Source organism: Molothrus aeneus, chromosome 6, assembly GCF_037042795.1.
Source record: "Molothrus aeneus isolate 106 chromosome 6, BPBGC_Maene_1.0, whole genome shotgun sequence".
NCBI lineage: Eukaryota > Metazoa > Chordata > Aves > Passeriformes > Icteridae > Molothrus > Molothrus aeneus.
This window is the reverse complement of record NC_089651.1, coordinates 62,068,114-62,087,339: the sequence shown is the minus strand read 5'-3', so window position 1 is coordinate 62,087,339 and position 19,226 is coordinate 62,068,114. Positions and strand designations below refer to the sequence as shown.

The window sequence follows — 19,226 nt, the reverse complement described above, 5'->3', positions numbered from 1 at the left end:
TGTGTTAAATACAGCTTTTATGGGCTACAAATTGACAGCTGAGAAATGCAGGTGTCAGAAACAGCTGGTCCTGAGCCAGATTTATTGTCTGAGATCTCAGGATGGAAGGGATGGGAACACTTCAGGGAAAGTTGAAAAGTTGAGGAAGCCATGGAGCCAACAATGAAATCCTCTGGAAATGTGGAAAACAGCTCTGGGACTGAAGGCAGGGTGGGAAATGGTCACCGAGGGAGGGATCCTTTTATCAGCGTGACATCAAACTCCAGCACCAAGATCTGCTAAAATCTGGAGAACTGGGAGAGAAACCACTCTGGCTCCTGGATTTCCATCCCAGGGGATGACAATGAATGATCCTGGGAGTTCTGCATTGGGACACTTCAGTCCATTTGGTAAATAAATGGGAATGTGGGGGATTGCAGAGCTGGGAGGGGGAAGCTGTTTCCTTGCTTTGAACAACTTCAAACCCAGGGGCAGAGAGAGGGACTTTGGATAAAGGCCTGGAGTGCCAGGACAAGGGGAATGGCTTCAGACTGTGAGAAAGTAGGGATAGTTGGGATATTGGGAAGGAATTCCCAGCTAGGAGAGTAGAGAGGAGCGGGGATGGAATTGCCAGAGCAGCTGTGGCTGCCCCTGGATCGCTGGCAGTGCCCAAGGCCAGGCTGGACACTGGGGCACCCTGGGACAGTGGGAGGTGGCCCTGCCATTGAAGGGATGGGATGCGATTTGGGCTTCCAAGCCACAACATTTTGGGATTCTGGGATTCTTTAATCAGAAAGGCAATAAATATGCCCTCACTCCCTTTATCCATAGCCATTTATCCAGGGCTGTGGGATCTGTGCCATGGCACTGACAGAAAATTCCTATCTCCGTTTGCAGCCAGTGAAATCTCAGCCTTCCCAGGAACCCTTTCTTTCCCAGGATATTTGAATCCCTGCTCAGTGCTGAGTGACAGCAGAAGTTAAAAATCCACTCAAATCCAAAGAGTGACTGGGAGGAAGCACCAGAGCCGTGCCCTGCTCGGGGCTGTTTGAAGAGATCCTCATTCCCAACGCACGGACACCGCAGGCTCCCGGGGCTGGGAATAAAGGAAAGGTGGGAGCTTGAATCTTTTATGTAACAAGCTGGAACAAGCTGCTCTCTGGTTTACAGGGACCAGCTGAATTTTTATGACTCTTTTACAGCAGAACTGCTCCTTTTCTAGGTCACTGTGGCTGCGGGGACGTGGCTGTCACCCGCTGTCACCTGCTGAGAGCAGCCACCATGGAGATCAGAGCTGCACGCCCTTCCTGGCTGCGCTGGAAAAGTCTCCCTGGTTCCATTTGCTTTCATCCTGCTGACAGGAAATATCAGAGAGCCGGAGGCACCTGCTCGGATGCTGGGAGTCGCTAAATGTTGTAATTTATTGGGATGAAATGGGAATCTGGCTTTGGGGACAGGCAAAGGGTGGGAAGGAGACATCTCCACGTGGTGCCAGAGGGAGCCAGAGGTGGTTGGAGCTGTTCCAGGAATGGAGCTGCTCCAGGACCTCCAGGTGAAGCTCCTGGAAAAGCACAAGGATATATCTCCCTGGTTCCATTTGCTTTAATCCTGCTGACAGGAAATATCAGAGAGCTGGAGGCACCTGCTTGGATGCTGGGAGTCACTAAATGTTGTAATTTATTGGGATGAAATGGGAATCTGGCTTTGGGGACAGGCAAAGGGTGGGAAGGAGACATCTTCACATGGTGCCAGAGGTGGTTGGAGCAGCTGCAGGAATGGAGCTGCTCCAGGACCTCCAGGTGAAGCTCCTGGAAGAGCACAAGGATATTCACGGCTGCTCCAAACTGAGGTCATGAGGCAGGAGCTGGAAGGGGAGGCCCAAAAGTGGTTTAGTCGGGGTGGATAAACTTCCAGGAGTAGAGAAACCCTCTGAGGGACGTTTGGGACCGTTTTTTACATGCTTGGAAAACCTTCTTGGAACAAGCTGCCCAGGGAAGTGCTGGAGTTGCCATCCTGGAAGCGTGGATGTGGCACCTGGGGACATGGATTGGTTTTGCTTGTCTGAGAGGGCTTTTCCAACTAAATATTCCACGATTGGACACTTAATAAAATCAGCTCCTGGAGTGCCAAAGGCTGGCCAGGGAATACACACAGGGATGCTTGGAAAAGCAAAAAACACCTGGAAGGATGTGGGTCACTGATTCTGAAGTCATAGCAAAAAATGAAATCATTGAAATGCATCCATGAAATGCATTACTGCTGGAATATTCTTAAGAGGGCTCTTGAGGAGATGGAAAAATGTCCCTTCTGTCCAGGAGTGTCTTGGCACACCTTGGCACATTCCCAAGGAAGCTGAGGGTGACCCAGTCCAGGAAGTTCCCCTGAGGGGACACCAAGGTTGTCCCCATCCTTCAGCTTCAGACAGAGGGCTGTGCTCAGCAGTGCCCCGAGGAACGGAAATGCCCTGTGCTCCACACTCCTTTTTCCATAAATTCTCCACGTAGGAGGATTTGGAACCTCCTGAGCTGCTCTAGGATCCAGAGCAGATGTCCTGACAGTGCCACATGTCCCAGTTTTATGGCGGATTCCTTTGGCCACCAAATAAATCCCAAAGCAAACCCCAGTGTGCCACTGGCAGAAGAGGTGAGGTCCCACCAGGAAACTCACAGAGCCCAAAGACTCTCAAAGACAACTCCAGGACTTGGACTTGATGATCCTGGTGGAACCCTTCCAGCTCCTTTTCCATAAATGCTCCATGCAGGAGGATTTTGAACCTCCTGAGCTGCTCTAGGATCCAGACCTGGGGTTCCGATGGTGTCACATGTGAATTTTTTGGCATATTCCCCATGGACACTTGAGGAGACCTTAAATCCCTTCCTGGATGGGCAGGGACACCTCCCACTGTCCCAGGGTGTCCCAGTGTCCAGCCTGGCCTTGGGCACTGCCAGGGATCCAGGGGCAGCCACAGCTGCTCTGGCAATCCCAGCCCAGCCAGGAATTCTCAATTCCCAATCTCCCACCCATCCCTGCCCTCTGGCACTGGGAGCCATTCCCTGGCTCCTGTCCCTCCATCCCTTGTCCCCAGTCCCTCTCCAGCTCTCCTGGAGCCCCTCCAGGCCCTGCCAGGGGCTCTGAGCTCTCCCTGGAGCCTTCTCCTCTCCAGTCTGAACATTCCCAGCTCTCCCAGCCTTTCCCCACAGGAGTTCCAACTCCCAGCTCTGAACTCCTTAAGTCAAAATTAGCAAAAATTTAATTTTCAGCATGATCCATAAATATTTTCCTGATCCATCTGAAGCTTAGAACCAGTTTTAAGTTGGCAGGAGCAGACCTGGTCCAAACCTCACCTTGCTGTCTGCAAATGCAGCCTCAGAGCTGTGAAGAAGCAGCACAGGAGGAATCAGCCCTGAAAAGTGGAAATTGGGAATCACAACCATTCCTGCTCTAATGTAATTTCCCAATGCCAGGAACATCAATGAAAAACGTGTCCCTGCATGTCACAATCTCTTTTTTTTTTTTTTGGCCAAATTTTTCCTCCCTTATTCCACAAAGAAAACCCAACAAAGCCTCTTTAGATTTCCAAAATCAATGCGTGCAGGGAAATCTTTGGGACAGAAAATATTCCCTTGGAGGAGAAAGATTAAAATCCTTTATGGGAATAACATGAGGAATATTCCAATAAGAAATGTGGCGTTCCAACTCTCTCTTTGTTGCCTTAATGAATTAATTGCTACAAATGTAATTTTTGTGACTGGTTCTGAAGAAAACTTTCAATATTTGTCATGTCCCAGAGCAAATCCAATGGATTTGCTGGAAATTCCCAGCTTGCCAACATCTTCCCCTTTGGAGCAAATGTGATCCCTGTGATCTTGAGAGAAGGAATCTGCAGAATTCCTGCTCTTCAGGTGGGGTCTGAAATAAAATGAATAATAAATAAATCCATTTCTCCTGGGGGACCTCTGTTCCCACTTTCCCATCTTTCCATTCTTGTACCATAAGTGGAAAAGCGACAATTCCCTATTTTTATTACTCCCTTTCCCTCCTTTCCTGGCTTCCCTGATTTGTCATTAAGCCAAGCTTAATTATTTTATCAAATAATATTTATAACATTACCTGTGATGTTTTTTTTGGAATTCTCCTTAACCAATGCTTGGAATGCCAGAAGTTTTCCCTGTGTCCTGCTTTCCCAGCACTGAACCCCTCTCAGGGACAGGAATTCCTCTCAATTCCAGTGACAGCAGAGAAGCAGGATGTGACAGGAATGTGTCACATGCAGCTGTGACTCAGCCAGGCTTAGTGGGATATGGAGAAGGAATTCCTGGCTGGGAGGGTGAGGAGAGTCTGGGATAGAATTCCCAAAGAAATGGGGCTTTGGGGAGGAAAAATGGGAATATTTGGATTAGACCGACACAGAGTAACTCCGTTAATTACATAAACAGATAATTAAAATGAAATGAAATTTAAATGGGAAAAGCAGCTAAAATTCCTAACGCAACAAATTCCATCAGAAATTCCTTTCCCTCAGCAAGCTCCTTCCAGAATTTCCTGATTCCTCCCAGGGCCTGGGACCCCCGGAGCCGATTCACGCCCAGCAGCGCCAGGAGCTGCACAGACACAGATTAAACACCCCCTGATGAAGTCTCTGGGGTTGAGATGACCCCAAGGTGTTGGAAAGTCTCTTTTTCCCAGCCCCGAGACTGCAGAAGAAGAAGAAGAAGAAGACAGAGTTCCTTGGCTCTCGTTCTCAAGGTTGTTTATTTTCTCTTATCTCTGTCACCCTTTCTCTGACTCGCTGAGGCCCGTCCGGCAGGAGTGTCCCCGACTGCCGGGCAAGATGTGCTCTATCACCATCTGCATGGCAGATTGGCTTCTCTTCATTGGGCAGTTTTTCCTTATCTCTTCCACACCCACTCCTCCCTGGGGAGGGGACACATCTGCTGATAACAGCCATGGAATGTCCCTGCATGGCTGATAAGAACTACAGCATCCCACTGGGAGATGTGAGCCCAGAGGGAGGAGCCAAGCATTCCTGCCTGGATATAATCTGGAGATTCTGGAACACCAGCACGGCTTCTGCACTGGATTGCCCAGAGGAGCAGCAGCTGCCTCTCCTTCCCCTGGATCTGCAGAGGAAGACTCCGCCCTTCTCCAGGATCCCTGCTCCAGCAGAGCCACCCCTGGCACTGCAGGAGGGCTGAGCCACAATTCCAATGGGGCTGCTGCCAGCACCCTGACCCACAGGGTGTCAGGTTGGGTTCTGACTCTGGCACTGTTGGTTTGGTCACTGCATTGTTCATTTCATCCTTTGATTTTCTTCCCTATTAAAGAACTGTTATTTCCTGCTCCCATAATTTTGCCTGAGAGCCCCTTAATTTACAATTTATAGCAATTGGGAGGGGTGGGGAGGGTTCACATTCTCCATTTCAGGGGAGCTCCTGCCTTCCTTAGCAGGCACCTGGCTTTCCAAACCAAGACAGTCGGTTCGTGGCACACTGAACGCCCTTGGGGTGTTGTCTTTTTATATTAAAACCTACCTGTACTTTATTTACAATAATGTTCCAATCCCTATCACCCATGTCAGACAGTCTGTCTCTACTCTAAACCAATCCAGCAGTGCCACCATCACAGCAGAAGGTGGAGGCCAAGAAGAAGGAGGAGAAGGACAGGACACGCCCAGATTCCTCCATCTTGCCTCCTGAACCCCCATTCTAAAACCCCAAAATTCTCCATTTTCACCCTGTGATAAATTCACTGCCATTCTACTCAAACCCTTGTGGCTTGTAACTCCTCACACAAAGCTGGGAATTGTTTCCATGGGCTACAATCAAAGGCCCAGGTGTCTGTGACTCCGTGCCAAGGTCTCTGAGCCCCTGCCAGGGGCTGGAGTCCCCCAGGGCAGCCACAGCAATGTCCTGGGCTCTGACAATCCCCAATTTCATCTCCAATTCCTTGGATTCAGGAAGATCCCAGCTCCAGCCCCCTCCTGGCACCAGAGCCCTTCCCTGGGCATGTCCCAGGATTTCCACAAGTTCCAGGGAAGTTGCCCAACACCAAATCCCAATAAATAAAATGCTAAAACTGAGGATTTGTTTTCCAAAGCTCATCCCAGTGGGAAATCTGTGGGATAACAAACGATTTTCTTCCTTATATTTTCCAAAATATCCCTCTGCAAAATCCATTGGAATCCTTCCACTCGATTCCCACCCAAATTATTATTCCAGGTGCTGAATGTCCAAAGAAAGATTTTCAGGATCAATCTGGGGGATTATCTGATAGAAAAGCTTAGTGGGGGGCTGGCAAAATTCCATGAAATTATCACCTGGATGGTCCCAAGGAAGGAGGCAAATGGAGAAGGATGACTTGGAGGAGGATGGATTGTGATAATTGACTGGGAAAATTAAAATAAAATAAAATAAAATAAAATAAAATAAAATAAAATAAAATAAAATAAAATAAAATAAAATAAAATAAAATAAAATAAAATAAAAATAAATGAAATAAAGTAAAATAATATAAATAAAAATAGGATAAAAAAAGAATAAAGCAAAAAAAGTAAAATAAATTAAAAATAAAGTAAAATAAAAACAAATAATAAAATAAAAATGTAGTAAAATCAAATCAAATAAAATCAAATTAAATTAAATTAAAATAAAGGTAGAATAAAATAAAATACAAAAATTAAAAACAAAAGTGAAATAAAATCAAGTTTCAAAGGTAAAATGAAACAAATTGAAATAAAATAAAATTAAATTAAATTAAATAATAAAATAAAATAAGATAAAAATATAATAAATCAAAAAAGTAAAATAAAATAAAAATAAAGTGAAATAAAATGAAATAATAAAATAAAAATGTAGTAAAATAACAAAAAAGAAACTAAAATATAAACTAAAATATAAAATTAAATTAAATTAAATTAAATTAAATAAGTAAACTAAGGTAAGCATAAAATACAGTAAAATGAAATAAAATGAAGTTTCAAAAGTAAAATAAGATAAATTGAAGTAAAATAGAATAACATAAAATGAAATGAAAAAATAATGTAAAATAACATGAAACAGAGTGAAATGGAATAGAATGGAATGGATAAAAAATAAAATTAAAATAATAAAATAAAATAAAATAAAATAAAATAAAATAAAATAAAATAAAATAAAATAAAATAAAATAAAATAAAATAAAATAAAATAAAATAAAAATAAAGTAAATAAAGCAGAGTTCCCTACCAGCCCAGCAGTTCTCCCGGAGCCCAGGAGGCTCCAGAGGCAAACCCCCCGTGATCCCCTCTCACCTGGCGGATGCCCAGGCGATAGGCCAGGATCCGATCCACGGCGCTGGGGTTCATCTGCGTCCACTGCAGGCTGTAGGAATAGACCCGCGGCCGGTTCTGCCACAGCGGGTTGTACGTGTCGTAGTAGAACTCCGGGGCGTAGGCTTTTCCTGGGGAAAAGATGGAATTAGGGAAAGCACTGATGCCTTGGGTTCAGCTTTTCTGTGTTTCACATTCTGTGCTGCTTTAGTGTGAGGGTCTGGGCTCCATATCAGGGGATGGTGAGCGCTGTGCACAGAGCAGGGAGACAAAACAATTCCTGCTCCAGCTGGGCACCAAGGACAAATGATCCAAATCTCAGGCCCTAAACTAAAGCTGCCAGCAACTAGGACCCTGCAAGTCCTTAGAGGTCCAAAGGCCACCTTTAATCTGGTCCCTAGACCTTGGGGAAAGGACTTCTTTTTCCCATGGGAAATGGCCTCCGTTTGCGGCCGCTCGTCCTGGCCAAGAGGGCAGAGCCAAGCTAGAAATTTGCAGGACTTTGCTGGATTTCTCCAAAACTAAAGCTGCCAGCAGCTAGGACCCTGCAAGTCCTTAGAGCCCCACAGGCCACCACTGTGCTCATACCCAGACCCTGGGGAAATGACTTTTTCCCATGGAAAATGGCCTCCGTTAGCAGCCACTTGCCATGGCCGACAGGGCGGGGCCAAGCTAGAAATTTGTTGGAATGTTGGGGGGCACAAGACAGATGATGGACTTTGGACCTGGTTGACATAAGAGATTTGATAACAGGATGCCTTGGCAAAAGCAAACGGAACTTTGAAAATCAGACCTAGTTTGCAAAAAGATTAAATCAAACGGGTTTACCGGAAAAAGAAAATCCCATTAAACTCTGCAAGCCAGAGATGTTGTTATTTGCATAAGTTTGTGTTTGTGATTTTAACCCAATCGTAGTACACATGATTAGTCTCCCTGAAATGGAATATAAGCGTTTGTATCCCACAATAAAATCGGATTCTGATCACCGAGTCAGTCTCCCCATCTCTCTCCATCGCCGACAGAAATTTGCAAACTTTGCTGCATTTCTCCAAAACGTAAAGCTGCCACCAACAGGGACCCTGCAGGTCCTTAGAGCCCCAAGAGCACAAAAATATCGAAACAGGACGACCTCCGTGGTGTAGGAGTGTGTCCCCTGTTGATGGAGTGACAAAACTATCCTTTGTCTCCTCAAAAAGGAAAGAAGCCCAGAAGTTTCTCTCTTCAATTAGGTGAAAAAGACACCTCACAGGCATAAGGAACTTCATCTCAAACTTAAGGATAGCTAATTGGACAAAAGCCAAAAAGTCCCACCTGGGCAATTAACTAGAAAAAGGAGTGAACAAAGAAACCAATTGCTTTTGTGAAGTGTTTTACTAAGAGCAAGAAGGTTTGGCACTTAGCTCAGCTTCTCTCAGTTTGTTATTTTGCCTTTTATTAAACTTCTTTGTTTCAACACTGCAACAGAAGCCATCCTGCTGATTTTTATGCCTCCAAGAGTAGCTGAGCTATCTTAGGTGTGTTATAGGCCTCAGAGAGCTTATCAAACCTAGCTCAAGAGGTTACTGTATCACCATGGCAGGGAGAAAATGGGAGAGAATGATGCATCTGACTCCATCTTACCAGAAGGCTAATTAATTGCTTTATTATACTATATTATTCTACACTTTATTACACTATATTACATTGCATCTAAACTGAATCTGCCAAGCACTCAGCTCTGCACACACTGCCCAGAATCTCGTGCCTGTCACCCTCAGTCCTGACACACACACACACACACACCTGACCCTGACAGGAACCAAACCCCATCACTGTGGGTGAACAATGCCCACATTGCATTCTGCTGTGGCACAAACACAGGCACAGCAAGTGAGAGAATAATTGTTTTTCCTTTCTCTGAGGTTCAGAGAATGTGAAACCCAGAAATATTCTTGGGCAGAATCGTGCCTTGCTTTTCTCTGTGGAGAGAAATGTGGAGACATAAACACCGTGGGCTGGAGAGAGAAAAACAAGCAGGGTGGGACTGCAGGGGCTAAAGCTGGAATGGGACAATGAACTGCAAGGTGCAAATGGAGCAGAACTGATCCCAGGGACAGACCCCGTGCCCGGCCGTGCATTTTGGGGCCATTTTGGTTCATCTTGGGTGCAGGCCTGGCTGGGCTCTGGTGCTGCCCAAGGTGGATCCATGGAGGAGATGCTTTGAATGAATCCCTGCTTTATTCTGGAACTCCATCCAGCCTCTGCTCTAGGGCAGCCTGCACAAGGCATCACTGGAAATCACGGAATGGCCAGGCAGCCAGGGAATAACTCAGCCAGCCAAGAATTCACCCATCCATCAGGAAAAGGAGGGAAAACACAAGGAAATCATCAGGAAATAACTTCAGCTGGGCATTCCCAGATCCAAGGGTTCCAGCTGGAGCCACCCCTCATTCCTGGGATCCAAAGGCTGAGATCCAACTGCAGCCACACCTCATTCCCAAAATCCAGTGGTTGAGATCCAACCCCTCATTCCCAGGATCCAGGGGTTGAGATTCAACTGGATCCAGCCCCTCATTCCTGGGATCCAAAGGCTGAGATCCAACTGCAGTCAGCCCCTCATTCCCAAGATCCCAGGGTTGAGCTCCAGCCCCTCATTCCCAGGATACAAAGGTTAAGATCCAACCCCTCATTCCCAGGATCCAGGGGTTGAGATTCAACTGGATCCAGCCCCTCATTTCTGGGATCCAAAGGCTGAGATCCAACTGCAGCCAGCCCCTCATTCCCAAGATCCCAGGGTTGAGCTCCAGCCCCTCATTCCCAGGATCCAATGGTTGAGATCTTTCTACTTCCATCTGTACTTCTGCAGGGATTTGGCAGTGGGAATAATTAGGGAAGGGCTGGAAAAACTTGGAAAACATGGCCTGCCGGTCACATGGAATATGGGAGGGGTATGGATTCATTACTCTCTTCCCTTAACTGGGATTTTAGGAGTTTGTGACAAAACAAACCCCGAACTTAGGGATTTCCTCCTCAAAACTATCCCTAACCCAGGTGGAAAGAGAGAGGGATGAGAGGCATTTCAAATTCCAAATGGGACAATTTCCATCAGCAGAAAAGCCGTGAGAAGAGGAGGAAAAAATGCCTTAAAAGCCCCCCAAATGCAAAGGAACAAAGGCAAAATCCTGGGAATAAACAGCAACACGGCACCTATTGATCCAGCTTTTCTCTCCAACCACGCTTTTCTTTTCCAAGCATAAAAAGCCCTTTTAGCCAAGACGTTTTTCCCAATTGCCCGGGGAAGGAGGACCTAGCATTAGCCCGGAGTGGAGGAGCAAGCAACAATATTCCAAGGAGAGGGAGCAAAGCAAAACCACTGCTGGCAAAAAGGAGCTGCAGCGGGAATAAAAAGGGAGCAGCGGTCGAGACGATTTGTTTTCCTTGTTCCTGAGAAGTGGGAATAATGGGAAAAGCTCATGCTGGATGCAAATTATCCTCTTCCCACACCCACTGGTGTTGGATATAATGGGATCTCTGGGGGGGACTGAGAGGAGCCATAATGAGCCACTTGTCACAGGAGGGGCACTTGAACAACATCGGCACCTTTGGGGCAATAATGAGGCGCCTGAAGAGCTGCATTATCCCAAATCCCTGTGAAAACAAACCCGGGAATGGAGAGGCTGGAAATTCAACAGCGCAACACTGAGAGCTTCCCTCGTAAACTTCGGGAAGCAGGGATGTGGTTTGGAGTGCAGAGAAAGCAGAGGTGGCTCCTGGAAGTGTGGGAGTTACGTGGAACATGGAAATGTCCCTTGTCCCCAAATCCCTTGGCTCTGGATCTTGGGAGAGTGTAGGAGTGTCAGGGGGTAGGATGGTCAGGACGGAGGGAGAGCAGAGATCTCTGCAGCCAGGGCTGGAACTTGGGGTTCATTGCAAAGGGCCTGGGGCAGGGCCCTGCTGGAGCTGCCAGGCACAGCCCAGAGCAGGCCTGAGAGAAGAGAGGGGGAGAGAGGATGAGAGAGAGAAAGAGAGGATAAGAGAGCGAGGTTCCCGTTCCAATACCATAAATTTCTTCTGTGCTTAATATTCTAATTCTCACTAACCAATCCAGTCCAAGATACAAATCCTACAGCATTTACATACAGCCTATAAGAATCACTACATTCCCATCCTGTGTTACATTTTAAACCCTACAAACTCCTCTTTGGGCCCTTCTGCCAAGCTGTAGGGTCTGCTCTGACCCTTGGGCCTGTCTGCAAGCAGAGGGTGTTGTTCCATCAAAAGAGGATCACCTTCAGCTGGCCACGCCATTGTTTTCCAGTTGTTCAGTAACTAAAGGGTCTCAAAGCTTGCTTTCATTTCAATCTCACTTATAGTTTCCATATTCTCAACATCTTTTGCCAGGCAATCATATTCACAAGGCTTTCCTGTTTCATCTTCCCTAACAGGAGAGGAGGGACCTGGAGCTCCTGGATATCATCCAGGGGAGGGAGGTGAGGATGTTGGTTTGTTGGTTTTCTCTGAGGCTTCCTAGAGTTTGGATGGAAGCAGGAGTTGGGTTGTGTCACAAGGGAAGTTCAGCTCGTGGTCGGGAGCCTGGAGGTTGGCACAATGTGGATTTTGGGGTGGGAAGATCACTTTTAGCTGGGATGACAGGAATGGGGGAGGTTTCTGGGATCTCAGCTCTCAATGGGCCTCACATCTCAAAGCCCAGGGGGTCCAGAGTTTGTGGAGTTTCATCCTTGGGCATCCTGTGTCCAGCTCTGGGATCAGCAGGACAGGAGGGACCTGGAGCTCCTGGATCTGGTCCAGAGGAGGGATGTGAGGATGAGGAAGGGCTGGAGCATCTCCGTGCCCAGGAAAGGCTGAGGGAGCTGGGGCTGCTCAGCCTGGAGAGGAGCCCCAGCTGAGGGGGGCCTCAGCCCTGGGTGTCCCCCTGTGTCCCTGTCTGTCCCTGTGTCCCTGTGTCTGTGTCCCCCTGTCTGTGTCCCTGTGTCTGTCCCTGTGTCTGTCCCTGTGTCCCCCTGTCTGTCCCTGCCTGTCCCTGGCTGTCCTTGTGTCCCTCTGGCTGTCCCTCTGGCTGTCCCTGGCTGTCCCTGGGTGTCCCTGGGTGCAGGGCCTTGGGCACTGCCAGGGATCCAGGGCAGCTTCTGGGAATTCCATCCCAACCTCTCCCCACCCTCTCAGCCAGGAATTCCTTCCCAATATCCAACCTAAACCTCCCCTTTTCCAGCCTAAAGCCATTCCCTGTGTCCTGTCCCTCCATCCCTTGTCCCCAGTCCCTCTCCAGCTCTCCTAGAGCCCCTTCAGGCCCTGCCAGGGGCTCTGAGCTCTCCCTGGAGCCTTCTCCTCTCCAGACGAACATTTTCAGTCATGAGCATTTTTTGTGCAGCATTCAATCCCTCCAGGCAGTGAATCCAAACATCCAAACATTTTCCACCAGCCCTGTACCAGTGTAAGGTCAAAAATGGGATGAAATCTCTGTGGCACTGAATTAGAGAAACCAAGCAAAGGGAAAAAGTCACTCCAGCTGCTCCATCTCAAGCTCCACTGGGGTCTAAAAGCTGGAGAATTGTCCTGAACAGAAGTGGATTGAGGCATTCCCCTTCTCCTGGCACTCCAGGCCTTTATCCAAAGTCCCTCTCTCTGCCCCTGGGTTTGAAGTTGTTCAAAGCAAAGGAAACAGCTTCCCCCTCCCAGCTCTGCAATCCCCCAAATTCCCATTTATTTACCAAATGGACTGAAGTGTCCCAATGCAGAACTCCCAGGATCATTCATTGTCATCCCCTGGGATGGAAATCCAGGAGCCAGAGTGGTTTCTCTCCCAGTTCTCCAGATTTTAGCAGATCTTGGTGCTGGAGTTTGATGTCACTCTGATAAAAGGATCCCTCCCTCGGTGACCATTTCCCACCCTGCCTTCAGTCCCAGAGCTGTTTTCCACATTTCCAGAGGATTTCATTGTTGGCTCCATGGCTTCCTCAACTTTTCAACTTTCCCTGAAGTGTTCCCATCCCTTCCATCCTGAGATCTCAGACAATAAATCTGGCTCAGGACCAGCTGTTTCTGACACCTGCATTTCTCAGCTGTCAATTTGTAGCCCATAAAAGCTGCATCTGTAAAAATCTGCCTCCTTGGATTCCACATTCCTTATTTTTGAAGACTGGGGGATTTTTAGTTTTTAAAATAAAAGGAAGGAGGTTCAGCTGGTCCTTTTTAGAGAAAATGACCACCCAGGATTCCTCAACCTGTGGTCCATTGGGATCACTCAGCCATTGATCCCCGAGGAAAAGAATCCCTTAAAGGAACTGTTGCTGGACTGGACACAGCAAATTCCAACTGGGATGAGAGCAGAGCAGCACAGGGATCTCAGCAATGCCACAAACCCAGTGTCCCTAAATGTCCCAGGTCCCAGAGGGTGGGATTGGTGTTGGCTCCCTGTCCTGCAGGAACAAACAGTGGGAATTGTGTGGACATGGAGCATTCAAGGAATCATTTCCTTATCTCTTTCCTCCTCATTTTCCCATCGAGTTCCGCCAGTTCCTTGGAGTTTTGGGAACTGCAGCAGCTCTGTCCCATGTTTGTGGCACTGCTGGTGACAGGAGCTGGCTGTGAGCTCTGAGCAGAGCAGCTCCCACTCTATCACATTCAGGGAAAGGAAATAAAAACAGAGATTTATAAATGCTTCCTCTCGTGGCAACCTCAGCTCCAGCCCTTTCCATCTTTTCATTGCTGGGAGAGCATAAATCCTGAATAAACCCCTGCATTTAACTGTGTGAAATAGTGGGAGACACTGAATTTATGGAAAACGCTGCCCCTTCCGTGCTCTGCTTTATTCCAGGATCTCTATTTTATGGAAGGGCTGCAGGAAGAAAGAGAAGATGTTTTGTTCTTTATTTGCAATTGGGAAAGGCAACATCTGTCTCCTCCTGGATCTGCTCCTCATCCCAATCCTGCAGCTGGATCATCCCAGTCACCTCCTGCCTCCCCATAACCATGGAAGCTGAAAATCAGGGAATTATTTGGCTTGGAAGGGACCTTAAAGATGTATCTTCATTTATGACCTTCCCTTAATCCTCCAGGAATGAGCTCCAGGGCCTTCCCTGTCCTCCAGGAGTTTTTGGACATTTTTAGGAGAGGCTCTGTTGGAATCTCCAAGGTTTTTAATTAAAATAAAAAAATCCCTTTTCCCGGCAGATGAATGGAAAAGGGTTTTTGCTGCTGCTCCAGCTGCAGTTTTAAAGCTCACACAAGTGGCAGCCACAGCTTCTCTGGGATTCCCGTTCCAGTGGGAATTTGGAAATGATTCCGGCTCCAAGCTGAGCACCACAGTGCTACCAGGGGTGGTGGCAGGGGCACAGAACAAACACTCAGGCAGAAATTCCTGAATGGAGCACCTGGAAAGGTGCCTGATCTTGAAAAGGGAATCTCCCAGGGAATTGGGAAAAATGGGAGGATCACATCCGAGCCTTCATCCTTCCCAAATGTGGGAAAAACAAAGGATGGTTTCCCAAAGAGGGGACAAAACATTTCTAAACCCTCTGAGTTCATGTTGACTCAAATCCATGGAGAGGGTTTGTCAAGGGGTGGGGTGGATATTCCATCCCTGGAATTGTCCAAGGCCAGCTTGGATGGGGCTTGGAGCAACCAGATTTTGTTTAAAATGTCCCTTCCCATGGCCTTTCCCAACCCAAGCCATTCCATAATTCCAAGATCTTTCATGGAACGGGTCCATCCTTGCCCCATCCAGAAGGAACACGATGGGGACAAACCCAATCCAGGGTTTGCTGTGCTCCATTTTGCCACTTAAAGTATCCAAAAATCAGGGAAAATCTGGAAAAATAAAATATTTCCATGTGTTCTCCTCCTGGAAAGGTCCAAAAGATGCTTTTCATTAGAGAAAAGATGAGTTTCCAAAGAGCTCTTTCCAGAGGTGGATTCTGGGATCATCAGAAGGGATGATCCAGTGTCCATCTCCTCAAATCCCAGCTCTCCAGGAGAAGGGAAGGCAGGAGATGTGAGGTACCTGAGTGTCCCCTGGATTAGTGATGGAAGGCTGGACTGGATCATCTCCAAGGTCTTTTCCAACCTGAATTATTCCCGCCATGGATGGGGATAATCCCTTCTGGAGGTGTTGGCAGGGAAGGAATGTTTGGATTTTCGGGTTTCAGCATCACCAGCTCCAAAGAGCTTCCAAGAGCTCCAAGGAAAGGGAAAGCTCTGATCATGAGCTAACAATTAAACCCTCCCCAATTAGCCCTTGATTGGCCTGATGTTGCACTTGGCTGGAAGCGCTGACTGGGTGATGTAAGACAGAGTAAATAATTAAAGATGAGCTCGTTAATTAACGCAATATCCCACGGCAAAAATATTCCACAGGCCAGAACAACACGGAATTAATATTCCAAAGTGTCTTCCCTCGCTGGTGGGATCAGGAGTTGGTTGATAAAAGGAATTAAGTCCATGGAATGACATTGGAGCTTTGTTTAGCCCTACCCAGGGCTGTGATGAATAATTGAAATTTTGAATTTTAATATTAAATCTGCAGCCCTGCCAAGCCAGCCCCATCCGCTATGGGCAGAGATTCCTGGTGGAAATTCAGGAAAGAATCCCCCACGGATGTGTGTCCAGCCCTGATTAAAGAATTTAATGGAAAGGGAACAAAATATTGCCTAAAAATCCCTCTTTGGACACAACTCTGGGGACAAATTCAGCCGCAGAAGAGAAAATTCCAGCTCAAGGGGGTCAAACTTCCCAAACTGAGGAGAAATTTTAAACCAGGACTTGTCAGGTAAACTCAGTTCTAGGTAATCCTAATCCCAAATGGCTCCCCAGGGGTGCAGAGAATCATGGAATTGTTCAGGTTGGAAAAGACCTTTAGGATCATCAAGTGTGGCTGTCAGTCCTTCCCTGCAGCCACCACTATCCCATGGCCTCCAGAGCCACATCCATGGGTTTTGGACAATTCCAGGGATTGTGACTCCGCTGCTGCCCCTGGCAGTGTGTGAGAGCCCTTTCCAGGAGGAATTTCCCCCTCACATCCAACTTTAACCTTCCCTGGGGCAGCCTGAGGCTGCTCCTTCTTGTCCTGACACTTGGAATGATGCAGAAAAATAACAATGAGGAAGATGCAGTGGAAAGAGAAGAAGAAAGAGGAAGAGGAGGAGGAGGAGGAGGAAAAAGAGGAAGATGAGGAGGGAGATAGAAGGGGGAGGAGGAGGAGAAGGAGAAGGAGGAGGGGGAGAAAAAGAAGAGGAAGAAGAAGAAGAACAAGAACAAGAAGAAGAAGAGGAAGAAGAAGAAGGAGGAGGAGGAGGAGGAGAAGGAGAAGGAGAAGGAGAAGGAGAAGGAGAAGGAGAAGAAGAAAAAGAAGAAGAAAAAGAAGAAGAAAAAGAAGAAAAAGAAAGAGAAACAAGAGAAGAATAAAGAGAAGAAAGAGAAACAGAAGAAGAAGCAGAAGAAGCAGAAGGAGAAGAAGCAGAAGAAGAAGAAGAAGAAGAAGAAGAAGAAGAAGAAGAAGAAGAAGAAGAAGAAGAAGAAGAAGAAGAAGAAGAAGAAGAAGAAGAAGAAGAATTCTTCACTCCTCCTTTGCTCCTTTGCAAACTGGGATCTGCGAAACACAGAGACCAGCCCCCCCTGCCTGGAGACGCCGCACCACAGTGACAAAGCTGCTCCTGGGGTGTCCCCAGCGGGCCAGGCCAGGCCAGGCCGTGACCCAGCAGGGCTCAGGTGTGTCCTGGAGGAACCTCTGGCACCTCAGCAGCCTCTCCAGGGAGCGAGAAGCTCCCTGCGCTCATCCCCCTCCTTCTCCAGCACCCAACCCTCCCTCAGGGAGGCTCCTCAGCCTCTGCCATTCACGGATCTGGTTTGATTTATTTGCTCCCAGCCCTGGCAGGGGTTTCCGAAGCCTGGAATGGACTTCTTGTTGTTCTCTGGATATGATCTGGCCCCGAATAAAATCTCGAGGTGGTGAAGCTGTGAGGAGCATGAACTCAGCTCTGCTTCCCCACAAACACAATTTGCCTTGTCACTTCTTATTTATTTTGAAGAGACTGGCAGGTTACATCTGCCTCATGTTGGCCCAGATGCTATAAATTAACCCCTTTTCCATGTGTGATTTATTTGGCTTTCATCTCCTCCAATCTGGCTCAAAATATACAGGAAAAAAAAAAGGATTCTGCAGGCTTGGGGGTCAGAATAAATCTTTAAAGCCAGGCTGCATGAAATGCTGTACTGAAAAGCTTTCTCTGTGCATACCAATGGTTTTCTGCAGCCCCAGTCCAGCACATTTCTATTTTCCTGCATGAAAAACCAGAAATAAACCAGCTAAAAATGGGTTACAACAACCCATTATTCCCCCCAAAACAAAAGCTCCACACAACTGCCACATTCCTGCCTTGCAGTTATTTATTGGGCTTTTTTTTCCCAATCATGCCTAAGAAGGGCCCAATTTCTTGTCTCTATTCACACTCCCATTGAAATCCAAGCCCCCTTTTTAACCATTTCATCATTTTTTTCAGCGTTTTCAGTTCCCCAGGGCCTTGACTCCATCTGTGCTGCTGAGATTCAGGAGCACAACAGAGCCACTGCTCTGAGAGCAGTGGAAAAGAATTTATTTGCTAAATAAAGTCAGTTTTAACTTTAAAAGACTAAGAAAAGTCAAAGTGTTACTTCCAGCATCCTGAATCCACCATAAATTAGCAGGATGGGATGAACCCTAAATGGGCACAGGGAGGGGTGGGAAATGGAAAACATCATAAAATCATTTTAGAAATCATTTTCAGTTTTGTGGTTTGCTAAAACTACTCCAACTGCCCCAATCTTGGCAAAATAATTGCCTTGGAATAAATTTCCACAGTCTGGGATCCAAATCCTGATGAATAGATTGAACCAAATTCACTCATTTGAGGCCAAACAGTTTTTCTGGTTTCCTTCAGAGCTGCCTTTGGGATTAAAATCCCAAGATTTGGAGAAGTTGGTGGCTGTGAAAACCCCTCCAGCAGGCTCTGAAAGGTGTCAGCCAAAGGTTGGATCCCATTTGGAAGGAGCAGAACCATCCAGAACTGTGGGATTTGCTGTGTTCCCACCACATTTGTGCTGTGAAATTCCTGCCAAGGGGATGTCATCCCCATCACATCCATTTATCTCCCGGCTACTCCCAAACTGAGATTCTTGTCACCCTGATTTTTTAGGATTTTCTAAGCCTTCTGATGTTTACATTCTTGTAACAAACCTTCTCACACACTTTCTGTAAATAACTCATTGTTTTGCATTCTTTATAGAGGAAGAAATATTTAACGGACTGTTGGTTTGTCCAGTGTCATTGGAGAGGTGGCACTGTCACCTTCCAATCCACTGTCACTTTTAGAAATCTATAAATGTTGGAGTCAGAAAATAAACTTCCCTTTTTTTACCTTGAAAAAGAGTGGGGTGTGTGTGTCATGTTATTTTGTGTCCTATAGTGACAGATTCCAGCTTCCTATAGTGACAGATTCCAAACTCAGAATTCCTATAAGTGACAGATTCCAGATTCCTATAGTGACAGATTCCAAACTCAAAATTTCTATAGTGACAGATCCCAGATTCCTACGGTGACAGATTCCAGATTCCTACAGTGGCAGATTCCAAACTCAACATCTCGGAATCTCCCTTTTGTTGCTTGAGCTCTACCCAGCCTCACCCAATAAAACCCAAACATGGTTTTGAAGAAAACCTTCAGATTCCAAACTCAAAATTCCTATAGTGACAGATCCCAGATTCCTATGGTGACAGATTCCAGATTCCTACAGTGGCAGATTCCAAACTCAACATCTCGGAATCTCCCTTTTGTTGCTTGAGCTCTACCCAGCCTCACCCAATAAAACCCAAACATGGTTTTGAAGAAAACCTTCAGATTCCAAACTCAAAATTCCTATAGTGACAGATTCCAGATTCCTATAGTGACAGATTCCAAACTCAGAATTCCAAT

At 46.8% G+C, this 19,226-nt stretch overlaps 1 protein-coding gene across 2 annotated transcripts in view; it reads right to left on the bottom strand.

Moving 5' to 3' along the window:
- The window catches only part of MDGA2 (MAM domain containing glycosylphosphatidylinositol anchor 2), a 213,676-nt gene that overhangs the window by 27,625 nt on the left and 166,825 nt on the right, over positions 1-19,226 (bottom strand). For both annotated transcript variants that reach the window (XM_066552387.1, XM_066552388.1), the window contains one exon: positions 7,268-7,416. In XM_066552387.1, coding sequence (XP_066408484.1) covers positions 7,268-7,416 — 149 coding nt within the window. The remainder of the gene's footprint in view (positions 1-7,267; positions 7,417-19,226) is intronic.